Source organism: Stegodyphus dumicola, chromosome 9 (assembly GCF_044657685.1).
Source record: "Stegodyphus dumicola isolate Sdum_Otavi_A_Nest chromosome 9, ASM4465768v1".
Lineage (NCBI taxonomy): Eukaryota > Metazoa > Arthropoda > Arachnida > Araneae > Eresidae > Stegodyphus > Stegodyphus dumicola.
In genome coordinates this window covers 39,665,264-39,684,238 of record NC_140776.1, presented here as the reverse complement: position 1 = coordinate 39,684,238, position 18,975 = coordinate 39,665,264, and the positions used below count along the sequence as shown (strand labels likewise).

Genomic DNA, 18,975 nt, shown 5'->3' with positions numbered 1-18,975 from the left:
TATGTTTTGCAAATTTTGATGTGAAAGGTAAAAGTTGATGGTAGTAGATCTAGCTAGTTCTTAAGAAAACCGGATGTCGATTTTGTTGACATTCTCAGTTATTTCGGCTGAGGAGAAATATAATTTTAGGAATTAAATGTGATGTTTACTAATGATTATGATTCATCACCACTATAAAAATTTTCACAATCATGCGCGTAATTTTTTACTGTGGTACTCATGACTAAATTTTTTATTTAAATTCGCAGAATTATTTCATCATGAAAGCACCACTGAGGACAGTTCTTAAAAACTTTCTTGATCATGTTAACGAATTAGAATCACGAAAAAAAGAATCTGATGATCAATATGAGAACGAATTTCAGGTAAGTTTATTGCTTTTTATGCAAATACTGTTTTCAGTGTAATATTTCTTGGGATCGATGTAAAATCGTGATAAAAATTTGAGAAGATGATGAGAAGTTTTCATTTTTGTGTGTACTTTAATTTATGCTTAGAATTATTTCATTTTGAAATTGTTAATCGGAATGTAACTTTCGTACAGAAGTATTCTAGTTCTTAATATTTTTAATTCATATATTATGACTAATTAATGCAGCAATTAAATGCATGTTATATGAACGAAGAAGGGGATTTTATAACATAAAAGGCGGTATGTAAGAGAAAGTATGCCAGAAGAGTAGTATTGGGTCTGCTTTAAATTCTGGACAGGGACTGAAGTAAAATTCTGCTTGTTAATAATGAAGGAAAAATCGTGACTAAGATGGTAACATGGATAATGAGTTTTTAAATATGGACATGATTTCAAGTAAAAAATTAAATGAGTATTATGAAAAGACCATGGTCCTTGTATTTGCAGAAATCAGAAATTTGACTTTTAAGCTGAAAGTTGAAGGAAGGTATTTTTTATATCTGAATTACGGAGCTTTAAGCTTTGTTGCCTTATTGTATGTTTATTTAAAATTTTGTATGACATTTCTGCATTGAATCGAAAATGAAACATTATTAGAAAAGTGGAAAAGTAGCTAAACTGTGGTAGATAGACCAGGTTTGAATGATGATGGGCTGGCTGTTTGTCATTTTCTTGTATTATGCTATGTGTAATGTGAATAAATTTCCGTTTCTGTATTAAGAATATAGTAGAGATGACACTCTGTCACATCTGAATTTTATATTTAAATGGAAAGTGTAACATTAAAACAATCCTTAAAATTTAAAAGGATATCCAAGATGAACAACTTGTATTAATACTACACAGCAGACAGAGTTAGATGTTTTGCATTTGAGTTTTCATACTTTTATCTAAATTGGATGTTATGTGCCTTATATTCTAACATTATTCCAGTTGCATCTTGCTTATAACAAAGAATTGTGTATATTGAAATTTCATTACTTGTCATTGTCAAGTTATAAATACTTAAGAATAAAGAATTTGATAAATCACCAAATACCATGCTTCTTATCAATGATTAAGATTTAATCTTAGAATTCCATTTTAATATAAAAAGTTTAGGCTGTAGTGTAGAATTGGGTGTCCCTTCGATTAGCGACAATTTTTTTCAAATTTCGGCGATGAAACCTCACTTCTGGTTACCATGATAGTTTTAACTTTGTTTTAGCTTCCTGATTTTATTTAAATGAAAATAGATTGATGTGTACATGGACAAATTTAAGCCAGTGCACAATGCCTAGTTTGTGCAATTCTGGGATGTTTTTTTAAGTGAAAACAGATCGATGTGTACATGGACACAGAGTTTGTGTAATTCTTTGACTTCTTATTTTGGTTTTATGTAGCGGCCATCTTGAATTGTGCCTTCCTGGCGCCGATCTTGGCGTCAAAAAAGAATCGCCAAAAAACAAGAGGCACCCAATTGTAAACTTTTGCCAAAGTTTACAGCTCCTTCATTTAGACAATACAGTCAAAAGTCGTTAATTCGGACACCCATAATCCTGAATGATCTATGATCCGGAACTCAAAGCTACAAAATTTCTGCGCATGTGTCGCGAAGACGCAGTAGTAGACCTTTACCGATGGGAATTTGTGTGTGTGTGCGTACGCAAAATACGTTTACAAATGCGCATTTAATGTATAAAGGACGGGATAAGCTAAGCTAAAATTATCTAATTATCTATTTCAGTTAATGTTGCAGATTGCATTGTTCCTTAATCTTCGAATTGGATACGGATTATTATTTTTTGCAGACAGTTAGAGCAATTTTATAAAAGTAAGCTTGAACTTTCGATTATGTCAAATAGAATTTCCGATATATATTTACTAATATGTAAAGGATATACAAAGCGAAAGTATCTTTCGGAGTCCATTAAACAAAAAGTGGAATTGCTGCACAAAATGGATAAAGGCATATCCTTTGTTTATCTAAACTTTAACGTTTGTTTATATTTAACGCGGTGGCGGCGTGCAATGAATTGGAAGTTGATCTGTCAGCACTATCCTTATCTTAAGGGCAGATGTTTTTATTTTTTTTTTTTGGCTTATAATTGCTTACTCAATGTAGTATTTCATCTCGATGTACTTCTTTGATATGATTTAAATCAAATGCCTGGTCATTATAATTCGCTTCTGATAGCGAAGAAAGTGACAGAGGTTATTGAAAACGAAAAAATTTCGATTGACAAATTAGTCGGTATTCTCGACACAGCAATTATAGGATTTGAACAGTGGAACTTTGTAACTGAACGAGAAATTATGTCTGTTTATAGAATTAAAGGGAATGTATTATCACATAAAATGAAGCAACTTAAACAACTTACATTGAAAGAAATGTTTAATAAAGTAAACAAATAAATATTAAGCTTTATTTTGTAAATTTTGATAGCCTTTAGATCATAATTGTTCTTTATTTCGTAAATTACGGTTTCATATTTTTAATTTTATAATTTCTGCATGTCATTTTACTGGATTTAAACTGATGATCTATAATCCGGAAAAATCGATAATCCGGAATCGCCGAAGTCCCGACGAGTCCGGATTAACGACTTTTGACTGTATCAAGTTTTTATGGATAATAATACAAATTAATAAAGGTTTTGGCTTTAGTGTAGAATTGGGTGCCCCTTCGATTGGCGACATTTTTAAAAAAATTTTGCTGATGAAACCTCACTTCTGGTTACCACGATAGTTTTAACTTTGTTTTAGCTTCCCAATTTTATTTAAATGAAAATAGATTGATGTGTACATGGACATATTTAAGGCAGTGCGCAATGCCTAGTTTGTGCAAGTCTAGGATGTTTTTGTAAGTAAAAACAGATCGAAGTGTACATGGACACAGATCTTATGCAATTCTTCGACTTCTTATTTTGGTTTTATGTAGTGGCCATCTTGAAATTGTGACTTCCTGGCGCCGATCTTGGCGTCAAAAAAGAATCGCCAATAAACAAGGGGCACCCAATTGTAAACTTTTACCAAGATTTTACATTAAGGAGTATTTGTTCAGAATTTATAATAATTATTTACATGTTAACCTTTTGAAAACTGGATGGCCATTATAGTGGCCATAGAGTCCTCTGTTTGAAATGAAAGGGTTGTCCACTTTAGTGGCCATGTGTTTTTCTCATATTTTCCAGGCTGAAAGAGTGAGGTGAAATGTCAAATTTGACGTCCCTTTGGTTTTAACATGTTGAGTGCGGCGCCAGGGGACCGGCACTGGAATTTTCGTTTGGCTGGTGTCGGTCTGCGGGACTGACGGTATTAAAGTTAAAAATAAATATAGTCTCAATGAAATGTGATCAAATTTAGCTTTAATGAAATGTATTGAAACATTCTAAACAAAAATACAGCTTAGCTCGGTGCTGGCTGAATGGAAAGGACAGCAAATTCGGCGCTTTGCTCAACATGTTAATTACTTATCTCTTTCAAAGGTCTTTGTGTTAAGAATCTGGTTTTTCCCAATTTTTCCCTTTTAGTTCTTGTAGCTACATAGCTACCGAATTCGCGATAAGTGTGTTTGTAAATTGTAAACAGAGCTTGCGTTGCTTTAGAATATTTAATATTTTGGTAAGTTTTTTTAGGAATTATTTTCACATTTTTCTTGCAATATACCGAAAAGGAAAATAGGTCTGACTGAAGAAGAAATACGAAAACTTCTTCAAGAGCTTGATGATGAAATATATACACATACATATATCTGTATATTTATACACGTATGCATAAATCCACATGCAAACACATATATATAAATGCATATGTGTGCCTGTGTGTGTACGTGTCTATATTCCCATTTAAGGGTACGCATGCTTTCTGCTTTATGTGCATTTCTGCACTTATACCATATTATATCAGTGCAGACATACCACATGGATATGTAGGTATATATTTCCATAAACAAATATAAATTCCGATGTACTTGTATACATGTACAAGCATTTTTTCTTACATTCTTATCAATTCATTCTTAACAGTTCTGTCTTTATTTCCATATATATCTGTTTATGCTGAAGTGACACACGGAAGTTTACTGTCATGGTACTGTTATTCAGACAAATCACAAGAACATAAATATAAATTTTGTGTCAAAGAAACAGCAGTAGTTTTACAATTTGAGTCTGAAACCTGGAAATTGTAAATACACTAAAACTAGTCAATCAGTTTGAAAGGTCATCTCTAGCCATTAGATTCCAGATGTACTGTTATTTTAAAATTTACCTTCGTATCAGTATCTCGATTGCATGGTCGGTCAAATAATTTTGAAGTAAGATGTTCAGAATGAATTAGAGTAGCATTTGTGAAATTTCACTGTCCGTTGAGCTCAGAGAATACAAACAGGATGCAAAAGCTCTCAAATAATATACAAATCATTGTTCTAAGACAACACATGTGCCCCATTTGAATTTCTGAACCTTTACCTTTTTAAGTGATTGAATGCCTTTGTCTTCATTTCAATAAAAAAGAGAAAAACACTTAATTCGACTGTGTCAGTATAGATTTCGCATGATCTGACAATGAAGATTTTTTGAGTAACTGCAAGTAAAGATACTCGCTAATATATCATAGAATCTAAATTCCACCATATAAAATATGCCGCCATGGTTGATGTCAAAGCTGCTAGAAAGACAGTCTGGAGTTGAAACGAACTAGTTTAAACAATAGAGGAAATATAAAAATTCACATGGGACGACGATTTCAAACAGAAGAGAATTTTGCTGACCGGGCACCTGAAATTATCTGGAAATTTCTCTTAATGTGCTAAATTATGGAGCATAATATAGAATAACATAATAGAGTACTGAGGACAACTAATTATCATGTAACTTTTGTCCCACTGTTTTTACAGACACTGTGCATAACAAACAATTTTATCTTCAATTTGAAAAACTCTTTGCACTAAGAAATTACCTAAATTTTAGTACCCGAGTGAACACGTTCCCTTAGTGAGGCTGGGAATTTAGTTTTAGACAAATGGAAAAAAAAGACAAATGGAATTTACGTTTTGAATTATGGGTTTACATACTAAATAATTTTACATTTTTAATGACTTAAGTTCATTTTATTATTAATCCTTGAAATATATCACTTACTATTTTTCAATAAACAGTATAAAACAGTACATGATTAAATAATCTTATTTTTTCAAATTTTTAAAACTGAAGTACAGTCAAAAGTCGTTAATTCGGACACCCATAATCAGGACCTCAAAGCTAAAATCTTTCTGCGCATGCGCCGCGTTGACATATGCGTTACGCGTTTACGCGTGCGCATAAGACCTTTTACGACTGCGCAGGTGCAGAAAACGTTTTCGCGTGCACGTTTTATGCATAATGGACGGTATAAGCTAAAATTATCTAATTATCTATTTCAGTTGATGATTGCATTGTTCCTTAATCTTCGAATTGGATCCGGCTTATTATTTTTTGCAGACTGTAAGAGCAATTTTATAAAAGTAAACTTGAACTTTTGATTATGTCAAATAGAATTTCCGATTCTGGAGCTCCCCAAAGGATCGTACAAAATTATAGGACTTGAACAGCAGAACTTTGTAACTGAACAAGAAATAATGTCTGTTTATAGAATTAAAGAGAAAGTATTATCACATAAAATGAAGCAACTTAAACAACTTACATTGAAAGAAATGTTTAATAAAGTAAACAAATAAATATTAAGCTTTTCTTTTGTAAATTTTGTTACCCTTTAGATCATAATTGTTTTTTATTTCATAAATTACGGTTTCATATTTTTAATTTTAGAATTTCTGCATGCCATCTTACGAGATTTAAACTGATGATCTATAATCCGGAAAAATCGATAATCCGGAATCGCCGAAGTCCCGACGAGTCCGGATTAACGACTTTTGACTGTATAAAATTTTTATGGATAATAATACAAATTAATAAAGGTTTTGGCTTTAGTGTAGAATTGGGTGCCCCTTCGATTGGCGACATTTTTAAAAAAATTTTGCCGATGAAACCTCACTTCTGGTTACCACGATAGTTTTAACTTTGTTTTAGCTTCCCAATTTTATTTAAATGAAAATAGATTGATGTGTACATGGACATATTTAAGGCAGTGCGCAATGCCTAGTTTGTGCAAGTCTAGGATGTTTTTGTAAGTAAAAACAGATCGAAGTGTACATGGACACAGATCTTATGCAATTCTTCGACTTCTTATTTTGGTTTTATGTAGTGGCCATCTTGAAATTGTGACTTCCTGGCGCCGATCTTGGCGTCAAAAAAGAATCGCCAATAAACAAGGGGCACCCAATTGTAAACTTTTACCAAGATTTTACATTAAGGAGTATTTGTTCAGAATTTATAATAATTATGTACATGTTAACCTTTTGAAAACAGGATGGCCATTATAGTGGCCATAGAGTCCTTTGTTTGAAATGAAAGGGTTGTCCACTTTAGTGGCCATGTGTTTTTCTCCCATTTTCCAGGCTGAAAGAGTGAGGTGAAATGTCAAATTTGACGTCCCTTTGGTTTTAACATGTTGAGTGGAGTGCCAGGGGACCGGCACTGGAATTTTCGTTTGGCTGGTGTCTGTTTGCGGGACTGACGGTATTAAAGTTAAAAATAAATATAGTCTCAATGAAATGTGATCAAATTTAGCTTTAATGAAATGTATTGAAACATTCTAAACAAAAATACAGCTTAGCTCGGTGCTGGCTGAATGGAAAGGACAGCAAATTCGGCGCTTTGCTCAACATGTTAATTACTTATCTCTTTCAAAGGTCTCTGTGTTAAGAATCTGGTTTTTCCCAATTTTTCCCTTTTAGTTCTTGTAGCTACATAGCTACCGAATTCGCGATAAGTGTGTTTGTAAATTGTAAACAGAGCTTGCGTTGCTTTAGAATATTTAATATTTTGGTAAGTTTTTTTAGGAATTATTTTCACATTTTTCTTGCAATATGCCGAAAAGGAAAATAGGTCTGACTGAAGAAGAAATACGAAAACTTCTTCAAGAGCTTGATGATGAAATATATACACATACATATATCTGTATATTTATACACGTATGCATAAATCCACATGCAAACACATATATATAAATGCATATGTGTGCCTGTGTGTGTACGTGTCTATATTCCCATTTAAGGGTACGCATGCTTTCTGCTTTATGTGCATTTCTGCACTTATACCATATTATATCAGTGCAGACATACCACATGGATATGTAGGTATATATTTCCATAAACAAATATAAATTCCGATGTACTTGTATACATGTACAAGCATTTTTTCTTACATTCTTATCAATTCATTCTTAACAGTTCTGTCTTTATTTCCATATATATCTGTTTATGCTGAAGTGACACACGGAAGTTTACTGTCATGGTACTGTTATTCAGACAAATCACAAGAACATAAATATAAATTTTGTGTCAAAGAAACAGCAGTAGTTTTACAATTTGAGTCTGAAACCTGGAAATTGTAAATACACTAAAACTAGTCAATCAGTTTGAAAGGTCATCTCTAGCCATTAGATTCCAGATGTACTGTTATTTTAAAATCTACCTTCGTATCAGTATCTTGATTGCATGGTCGGTCAAATAATTTTGAAGTAAGATGTTCAGAATGAATTAGAGTAGCATTTGTGAAATTTCACTGTCCGTTGAGCTCAGAGAATACAAACAGGATGCAAAAGCTCTCAAATAATATACAAATCATTGTTCTAAGACAACACATGTGCCCCATTTGAATTTCTGAACCTTTACCTTTTTAAGTGATTGAATGCCTTTGTCTTCATTTCAGTAAAAAAGAGAAAAACAGTTAATTCGACTGTGTCAGTATAGATTTCGCATGATCTGACAATGAAGATTTTTTGAGTAACTGCAAGTAAAGATACTCGCTAATATATCATAGAATCTAAATTCCACCATATAAAATATGCCGCCATGGTTGATGTCAAAGCTGCTAGAAAGACAGTCTGGAGTTGAAACGAACTAGTTTAAACAATAGAGGAAATATAAAAATTCACATGGGACGACGATTTCAAACAGAAGAGAATTTTGCTGACCGGGCACCTGAAATTATCTGGAAATTTCTCTTAATGTGCTAAATTATGGAGCATAATATAGAATAACATAATAGAGTACTGAGGACAACTAATTATCATGTAACTTTTGTCCCACTGTTTTTACAGACACTGTGCATAACAAACAATTTTATCTTCAATTTGAAAAACTCTTTGCACTAAGAAATTACCTAAATTTTAGTACCCGAGTGAACACGTTCCCTTAGTGAGGCTGGGAATTTAGTTTTAGACAAATGGAATTTACGTTTTGAATTATGGGTTTACATACTAAATAATTTTACATTTTTAATGACTTAAGTTCATTTTATTATTAATCCTTGAAATATATCACTTACTATTTTTCAATAAACAGTATAAAACAGTACATGATTAAATAATCTTATTTTTTCAAATTTTTAAAACTGAAGTACAGTCAAAAGTCATTAATTCGGACACCCATAATCCGGACCTCAAAGCTAAAATCTTTCTGCGCATGCGCCGCGTTGACATATGCGTTACGCGTTTATGCGTGCGCATAAGACCTTTTACGACTGCGCAGGTGCAGAAAACGTTTTCGCGTGCACGTTTTATGCATAATGGACGGTATAAGCTAAAATTATCTAATTATCTATTTCAGTTGATGATTGCATTGTTCCTTAATCTTCGAATTGGTTCCGGCTTATTATTTTTTGCAGACTGTAAGAGCAATTTTATAAAAGTAAACTTGAACTTTTGATTATGTCAAATAGAATTTCCGATTCTGGAGCTGCCCAAAGGATCGTACAAAATTATAGGACTTGAACAGCGGAACTTTGTAACTGAACAAGAAATAATGTCTGTTTATAGAATTAAAGAGAAAGTATTATCACATAAAATGAAACAACTTAAAACAACTTACATTGATAGAAATGTTTAATAAAGTAAACAAATAAATATTAAGCTTTTCTTTTGTAAATTTTGTTACCCTTTAGATCATAATTGTTGTTTATTTCATAAATTACGGTTTCATATTTTTAATTTTAGAATTTCTGCATGCCATCTTACGAGATTTAAACTGATGATCTATAATCCGGAAAAATCGATAATCCGGAATCGCCGAAGTCCCGACGAGTCCGGATTAACGACTTTTAACTGTATTCTAAAAAAAAAAAAAGTTTTTGAGCATCTGTTTTATTATGCATTAATTTTGGAAAAGAATTTAATTTTAATTAGTAGTTAGACATTGCAGTACAAACAGTCTACAATAAAATAAAATTATTTTTAATTAAATCAGTTATATTCTAATTTGCTAAAAGTTTCCTCCTTAAATAGTATGTTATCAAGCTGATTTTGAACACTTATGTAAAATTAAAATTTCATTACGCCTATAGAGCATAATTTTAACAGTTCCACTGAACTTTAATTTTTTAATCATTTTTGCAGTGTAATTTAAAATTCAAACCAAAATTTTATAAAGCAAAAGTAACGTCCTGTAATGTAAGAATGGCATTTTCTTCAACGAATGTTTACACATTTCCCAGTAGTCTCTATCCGGAACAACTGTAATATGAAATTTTTCCTCAGTGACGAAAAGCATCTTGAAGTCTGGTCACTAATCCCTTTGTTTCCCTTCCTTTTGCGACATAGATGCACCCCTCTGAGAATCCATTAAACTACACATAAAAATCTTTGTTGCAAATAGGAGGTGATTTCTTATAGGGGGAAAGCATTCGGTTCAAGATTCTCCATCCTTCCAAGGCTTATACTGCTACCAAAGCTCGGGCTTCAAAAGTTTAAAGTGGCCATCAATCTTCGGCACCAAAATTGGTGAATTTAATCATCCAATCTGCAGTGTGTTAATTTCAGATGCTGCCAAAAGCATATGCATTGACATTGTTAACAAAGAATTACCCAATCTAACTCATTTAAATAGTTTTGTTCCTATATTAATAATGTTATTAAGTTGATGACTTTTAATTTGTCGTAAGCAATTTATCATATCCATAGTTTTTGTTACAAGAATGGAATGAATTAAAAAAAAAATATTTGTGAGTGAAAAGAAATCATTTTTTCTCTAATAATTCAGATATAAGCAATTCTATTTTTAGATTTTCTTAATACAAATTTATAATGGATTTTGGAGGTGATTGGTATTAAAACATGATGCTGAAATAAATTGAACTTGAGAAGCCATTTCTTCTAGTTATTACATCGGAATATCACTTTACATTATAAAGAAACATACAGTATTGAAACTTGGAATATATTATACAATATCGAGTACTTTGGGATTATCCTGTCGACCTGTAAATGTTCGCGAAAATGTGAAAATCTTCAAATCACAATAAAAAGCACTTTCCAAAATAAACAGTCTAAACACATTAAATTTATCAAATAATATTAATAAAATAATAGTAACACAAAATATAAGTAATAATATGTAATAAAATGAATCAAAAATGTAAAGACCTCTTTTTTTTTTTTGTAATTACATATTGAATTATTCATAAATCTAACCATCTATATTATTATAAATCATTTCGGCAGCCAAAATTCCTTTATAGCTTTTAAGTGCAAACAGTCGGGTAATTCTGCGGTGTTTCTTGTTTCTTCATTTTGCGAAACCGCACAATCGTTCTATATTTTGTGTATGTGTACCAGTTTCGGGATCCGCAAAATTATATTGGTGATTCACTTTAAAGTGTTGGTATCCTGCTGCTTTTAATTCATCAGTTTTGAACATTTCCATGAGTCGGAGAAAATTGTAGTTCCTTTTGCAATGTTCCTAATTTCAGCCATTAGAGTCCTTTTGCAATGTTCCTAATTTCAGCCATTAGAGCCTTTTAGCAGTGTTCCTAATTTCAGCCATTAGAGTTACTGCATTTCGGTTGGGAATCTTTGCAATGAAACACTCGTTAGTCTCTCTGCACAATCCCCCAGCTATCCATTGTTCTGGAAAAATGTGACCGACTTGGTTTTTGCTTTTTGTAAGACGGCTGTCATCTATCTCTACAATTTTGTTCGGACCTCCTATGAATTTTGTATCATGTTGTAGAAGGCTATGATTGCACACTTCCCTCATATAATTGTTCCAGTCAACAATTGTCTTTCCTGTTAAATCCAGCTGTTTTTCTCCCTATTCAATTGATGTTAATTCTTGTGACCAGCAGTAAACAAACTGGAGGGCAGTCAGAAATGGGAGTTTGAGCCCTCCAACCACGTATCTTTTCGAATAGCTACTCGTTTATTGCACCCCTTTATAATGCACAACCATTGCTTATCAGTTTTGATATACAACACCATATCGTGGCTATTAACCCTTTGAGGATGGGATGGCCATTATAGTGGCCATAGAATTTCCTGTTTGAAAGGACGGGGTTGTTCACTTTAGTGGCTATGTATTTTCCCCTCATTTTCCAGGCTGAAAGAGTAGGGTGAAATGTCAAATTTGACGTCCCTGGTGTTTTAACCACTTATCTCTTTCAAAGGTCTTTGTGTTAAAGATTCGGTTTTCCGAATTGTTCCCTTTTCGTTCTTCTGTAGCTACATAGTTACAGAATTCGCAATAACTGCATTTGTAAATTGTAAGCAAAGCCTTGCGTTGCTTTAGAATATTTCATATTTTCGTAAGTTTTCTAGGAATTATTTTGATTTTTTCCCCTTAGCAATATTGAAATACGAAAACTTCTTCAAGAGCTTGATGAAATATATACACATACTTTTGTATGTATGTTTATGTATGTATGCATAAATCCACACGCAAACACATATATATAAGTGCATATGTGTGCCTGTGTGTGCACATGTACACTGCATGGAAAAAAAAAGAGGAGGGGGGACATTTCTGTATCTCCCGTTCTACTGGGCCGATTGACGAAGTTCAAATTGTGTTTGCATGTTTCCGTTTCTAGAGATTTAATAATACTCGAGGCATAGGAAGTAATTAACACTTTACTGAAACAAATTACAGTTTTGTAATGAGGTAAACAGCTATAAATAGCTCATGAAGAAAACAAAGATAAAGCAAATTTTTTTTTAAATGCGAAAACTGTTGCAAATAAGCAAAATCATTTACAATGTATAGGGTTATGTCATGCGAGTCTGAACTAAATCAAAATGTATTCTCATCTTCAGTGCAACCGATATATATATATATATATATATATATACATGTAATAATAAAATTCCATAGTTAAGAATACACTTAAAATTCTAACTGTATGTTCTTTTCATTTTTTAATGGCGATGGTCTCTTATTTGAAAGTACATGGAATTAAATCCACAGCCCTGTAGTCAAGTTGTTTTTCCCGCCTTTTCTACACGTACAGTTATAGAATGTTCTGGAGATATTTAAAGCAAACTGGAATGGCTGATGTCATTTCTTGGAAGCTCCGCTTTTCCAGAGGCTATAAAAGGACTCGCAAAGGAATATCGGGGTCTTTTCTTTAATGTAACGATGCAGTAAACTTCATACAAAAGTTATTAGTAATTCTTTTTATCTACTCCAGAGATCAGATTTTTGTAATTGCTATTTCTCCTGTATAATAATAAATGGATCCTGTTTTTTAAACTTTATCGTCTGATAATTTAAGCTATGACTACATTTATGATTCTTCACCAATCTATTCCAGACAAAAGCTGGTACATCACACACACACACATATATATAATCATGTGCAAATTAAGAGAATTTGCACAATATATTGAATTTCTGAAAAATTAATGGACAGGTTTTTAATGAAATTTTTAATGATTATATATTTATAACAGAGAAAGAGATCTACATTCAAAAGTCATTTTATATATGCATGATTATCAGTAAAGCTTATAGTGTTGTGATGTTTAAAACCATATTGTAACATCGAACTTAAAATGAATCTAATATGGCATATGGTCCCATCTCACAGCCAGACAAGTTGTGCAGTGTGAAGGCATACAGGACAAGAGGCAGAGTTGAATAGTTCTTGCGGCAGTCTATCCCATTCCTGCAGTAAGGCAGTTTTCAACTCCAGAATAGTTCCAGGAGGGAAATGGAGCAATGAAATTTCCCTCCCAGCAGTGTTCCAGACGCACAGAGTTAGGTCAGGAGATCTGGCTAGCCAATCAATGCTGCAAATATCGTCACTTGCCGGGTAATCATTGACCAGCCCAGCCGTATGTGGACAAGCATTGGCGTCCATTAACAGGAACCCAGAACAAACTGCGCCCATGAAAAGTCGAATATAGGGTTCTAAATCTCCTTTTTGTACGTATAGCAGTCAGGGAGCTTTTGTGAAATGCATGCAGAGGTATATGGTTGTCCAACGTAATGCCTGCCTAAGCCATAACACCTCCACCCTAATGATCCTTTTTCTTGATGAGAGAGAGATGGTATTGTATTCTAAGCTCATTTTGAATACAGGTACACCAAGAGACATTGTGCAGACTGAATCTCGACTCATCTGTAAAAGGCATGGTGCTTCACTGAAGTCTGGTCCAAGATGTGTGTTGTATGCGCCATGCTAAACGAGCTGTCTTGTGTGCTGCAATGAGTGGGTTCAAACAGCGGGTTTTCTGGCATGCAGCCTTACTTCATGAAGCCTTCAGGCAACTTTAGACTATGAAACTCAGGTTCCAGTGGCAGCATATAGCTGAGTTGAGAGTTGTGAAGCTCTTATCAGTCCTGTGTCACCAAATAACGATCTTCATTCATTGTTGTGGATCTTGGTCGACCTTGTCGAGGTCTCTCAATATGGATTCAGTGTCCGTTGTCTCCAGAAATTGCAGACAATACTGGGCTCTGTAGTCACCTCGGTTGTATCCAATCTGCTGACAGTTTTCGATTTCATTCCATCGTCCATACATTCGTGGCTACACAATTTACCTGATACCTTATAAAATTTACCCAATTCTTGAGAGAAAGATGGCGAATGTTGTGAAAGAATACGATTGCACAAATCACTGAAAACTTGTCTGCTTATATCCTCTCCACAATCACAAATCCACTGACACACACGTATGTGTATGCTTACGTAACTGACTCGGAATATTTGTGTAATTCTTTGGCGGCAGAATTAATACTTTTCATAAAAGTAGACATAATTTGCAAGTTCATGTGATTTTGCACACGATTGTAAATAAGGGTGCCCGAAGACTTCTGAAAACTCTCAGAAATATTTCTCTTGAGGCTTCAAAAGTGTCATCAAGTTGGCAAAAAATAGCAAAATGTCGCAAATTTGGTTACAAATCTGGTAGGAGAGTTTTCACTCACATCTTCACTTTTAGTGAGCTAGTTTTATTCAAAATTTAAATGTTGGTCGATTCAGAACTGCATGACCTACGTTGTAATACAGTACAAAGTCCATTATCCGGAATGATCTATAATCCAGACTTCAAAGTCACAAACTTTACGCATGCGCATACATTGCACACGTATGCTTTATGAATGTGTGTGTTGAAAGAAATGTTTAATGAAGTAATTAATCCTTTTTTTTTTTTTTTTTTTTTTTTTGTAAAATTTGATACCCTTTAGATCATAATTGCTTTTTATTTCATAAATTACGGTTTCATATTTTTAATAGTATAATTTCTGCATGCCATCTTACCAGATTTAAATTGATGATCTATAATCCGGAAAAAACCCTAATCCAGAATCACTGAAGTCCCGTTGAGTCCGAATTACGGACTTTCTACTGTATATGAAATAAATACTTATAATCATGGTAAGTGGCACAAATTTGGATAAAATACGTAACATGCAGCAGAATTACTTAAGATGAACTAAATAAATAAAGACAATAAAAAATTCACAATACTCTAAAAATACAATTAGTGAAACATAAGATATTCACAATAAATAAATTCACAACCATATTTATGAAAGTTTTAAAGTTATTTTGCAATTTGAAAAACTCTTAGAAATGGATTAAAACTAACCTGAGGTTACTGTGGGAAAAAACATCTTGCATAGTAAGGTCTATTATGGAAAAAAATGACCATTATATGAGGTTTTTAATGAACAGTAGTCTGAAAAAAGCATAATTTTCAATATTCATTGGATAGAAAATTATGCTTAACATTATTACTACTGTGAATGAAAGAAAAATAAAAATGAAATGCATGCACTAACGAATTTACAAAGAATTTGATGAGTGTAGTATTTTTTACATTGGAAGCTTGTTATAATTTTTTTTAAACAAGACAAATGTAATTAAATTATAATTTATTTGTACTTTTTGAAATTAAGCTGCTGTTTTTTAATAACCAAAATATAGTTATTCATATAGAATCTTGTAATTCTTCCTAATAAGTAGAGTAAAAATCCACTTAACCAAAAGGATAAAATCAACTGACTCGTTAAGTCCGAAAACCAGTTATTTCCATTTTTCCCCCCAAAAGAACACTTTTTATTGTCATTTTCTCATTGTTTAAAAGAAAATAGGTATTTTATGATGTAATGAGGTAGTAGCGAATTATATATTAAAATAATGGCCTTTGAATTCTGTATCATGGATGTGATTTTTAAGCAGCTAATATTCTCAATGAATATTGTTAATTATAATTTGCCTTGCACTAAAAAAGTCCTCTGAATACTTACTTTATCAGAAAGACAAATGTAAAATTTTTTTATAACTGATGTGTAAAAAAACTTGTAGTGAATCCGAAATGAATTTGTAGTTCTGTGAGAAATGTCATTTTAATGTCCAGATGGCGGAGAAAATTTGGCAACTGTTTATGAGGCACTTCAGAAAAATATTACAGTACAAAGTCCGAAATCCGGACTCGTCGGGACTTCAGCTATTTCGGATCATCAATTTAAATCTGGTAAGATGGCATGCAGAAATTATACAGTTAAAAATATGAAATCGTAATTTATGAAATAAAGAACAATTATGATCTAAAGGGTATCAAAATTTACAAAAAAAGTTTAATATTTATTTGTTTACTTTATTAAATATTTCTTTCAGCGTAAGTTGTTTAAGATGCTTCCACAAAAATTCAAAACGTTCCTCTTTCTTTTTCTTGTGTCATATACAGTGGACTTTCCAATGCCATACTCCTCGCATAATTTTGAGACAGATATGCCTTTATTAATTTTTTGTAGCAATTCCACCTTTTGTTTAATGGACATCGAAACATGGTTTCGCTTTGTAGATCCTTTGGCAGCTCCAGAATTGGAAACCCTTTTCGACATAATCGAAAGTTCAAGCTTAGTTTTTATAAAATTACCGTAATAATAACACTCTGCAAAAAATAATAAGCTGGATGAAATTAGAAGAACATGGAGCAGCGCAGTCTGCTACATTAATTGAAATGCCTTACAATCAATAGTAAAGATAATTTTAGCCTAGCTTAATAGCGTCCGTTATACATTATTGGCTGTGTATCACAAGATTGGCAACGAAAGCCAAGTTGTTTCGCTAAATTTTGTCTTCCTCCTATTGCGTACTGAATTAAGCCTGAATTGTATTACTATACCTACGTTTATTTCTTGCGCATGCTTAAAACTAATCTGAGTCCTGAATAAATAAACTCCCACATATACTTAAGGCTTTACCTAGGGCCGGCGCTTGATACCGCCTGGTGCAGTCTCTACGGGTCCAAAATTCTGCTACAAAGCGGAAGTTCTAAATTTTCACCGTGCCTAAACTTTGGATGCCACTGCTTTCCTTAAATCATCATCCTTAAATATCAAATCATAAAAACTTCTCATGCCTTAATTTTGCCGCTCGGTGCTTCCCCAAATTCCAAAAATTTCGTTTGCCCTAAATCCTGTCGTCCGGTGCGGCCATATTCTGCCGCCGCTTCTGGGTTTATGGTGAAATCTTAATTAAAAAAAGCACTAAATGCAATCTTTTGGCCTATGAGTTTCATTAACAAAATCGATTTTTAGCATTTGAAAAGAAATTTTTGTTGAATTTTTCCTCGTCAACCTTTCTTAGAGCATTTAAAAATCTATAATCATCGCCAAGCGTAATGTTAGCATAAAAGGTTGCCATACTCTTGTTATTCAATTACTAATATAAAGAAAGTTTAGACATCACAGCATGAGTTATTACTGAAGCTGTCATGTATTGATAAACATGCGGTGATGAAAGCAAAATATAATAAATAATGACTCGCCAGGTCGGCGTCAGGGGTATGAAAAAATAGGTGAATGTTTCGTTTGAAATGTACGCCAAGTAAATACTCAGCTACAGAGCCAAACTACTAATCTCACAAATTGATGCTTGCATGATTGTTTTTCGGTAACTAGGTGTTTTATTTAGTGCCTAAGTGAAATTAAGAATCGGAATTTTTAAGTGAATATCTCCGCATGTTTTATTATGGAAGGAAAAATCAAATGCGCATGCGTAAAGCATTATTAAAAAAAGTTTGTGGCTTTGAGGTCTGGATTTTAGATCATTCCCGATAATGGACGTCCGGATTTCGGAATTCGTACTGTTTACCCCAAAGGAGCAATTTGTCCAGAAGGGCTGTTAATTTCGTTTTGGCATTTTGCATTGGTTCAATATAAATGGCGTTTCACTTTTCAAATTGTTGCCACCAAATATTACAGCCGTGCATTATATTTAAAGAATATAATAATAAAGAATCTGCGTGAATGTAGGTCTGTTGCTGGCACTGTGAGAAAATGACACCCAGAGAAATAAAATTTTGAATAACGTAGTTCTCCACTCAAATATGGGCATCTGGAAGCACAAATTTGGAATTTGTTTTATTATCTATTTCACATTTTGTAAAACGTTTACGAATTTTTGATCAACAATCTCAACGATATCAAAGCAAGCAATGGCAACACTACACGGGGAAAAAGAGTGAAAAAAAACAATTTTATTTTCAGTGCGCGAGACCGTGTTTCAGAAATTCTAAAGATATGCTCTTTTAAAATTATTTTGTGATATTGCTGTTGAATTGAATTTTGTGGTTTAAGTGCAAAAAGCATGATATGTAATAAATAAAGGTAACACACAAAACGTTAAAAAAAGTCCCTTTTGGCGTAATTTGAAAGCTTTCAGATTTATTATTATTATTATTTGTGTTTTAAAGGAAATCATAAAATTTGGCATCTGTTTTGTTTTGAATAATCCAGAAATCTTAAAAAGTCCTTTTGAAAAACATCTCTCTCCTCAGGCAGACAGAAGTTTCGCATACTCTGCTAGAATCTCTGTAATTGAATTCATTCAAAAGTAACATTATTGCCAAAAATGAAGTATGTAGAAATAAACCATACCTGTGTTTCAAGAAAACAGATCTGACCATATATTGTTTGGAAAAAAATGTTAACCGAAATTTCTCTCCAGTTAGTTCGGCTATTCTAAAACTGAAATAAATGATCTTTCAAAAGTTATACACCGGACTCGTCGGGACTTCGGCGATTCCGGATTAGAAGTTTTTCCGGGTTTATAGATCATGAATTTAAATCTGTTAAGATGGCATGCAGAAATTATACAATTAAAAATATGAAATCGTAATTTATAAAAATAAAGAACAATTATGATCTAAAGGGTATCAAAATTTACAAAAAAAGCTTAATATTTATTTGTTTA

At 32.8% G+C, this 18,975-nt stretch overlaps 1 protein-coding gene across 1 annotated transcript in view; it reads left to right on the top strand.

Annotated features, from left to right (window-relative positions):
* Positions 1 to 3: 3 nt before the first annotated feature.
* LOC118183792 (uncharacterized) overlaps positions 4 to 18,975 on the top strand; it is a 130,133-nt gene continuing 111,161 nt past the window's right edge. Inside the window, exon 1 of the mRNA XM_035353395.2 lies at positions 4 to 365. Within this exon, the coding sequence (XP_035209286.1) occupies positions 261 to 365 (105 nt within the window). The 5' untranslated portion in view covers positions 4 to 260. The remainder of the gene's footprint in view (positions 366 to 18,975) is intronic.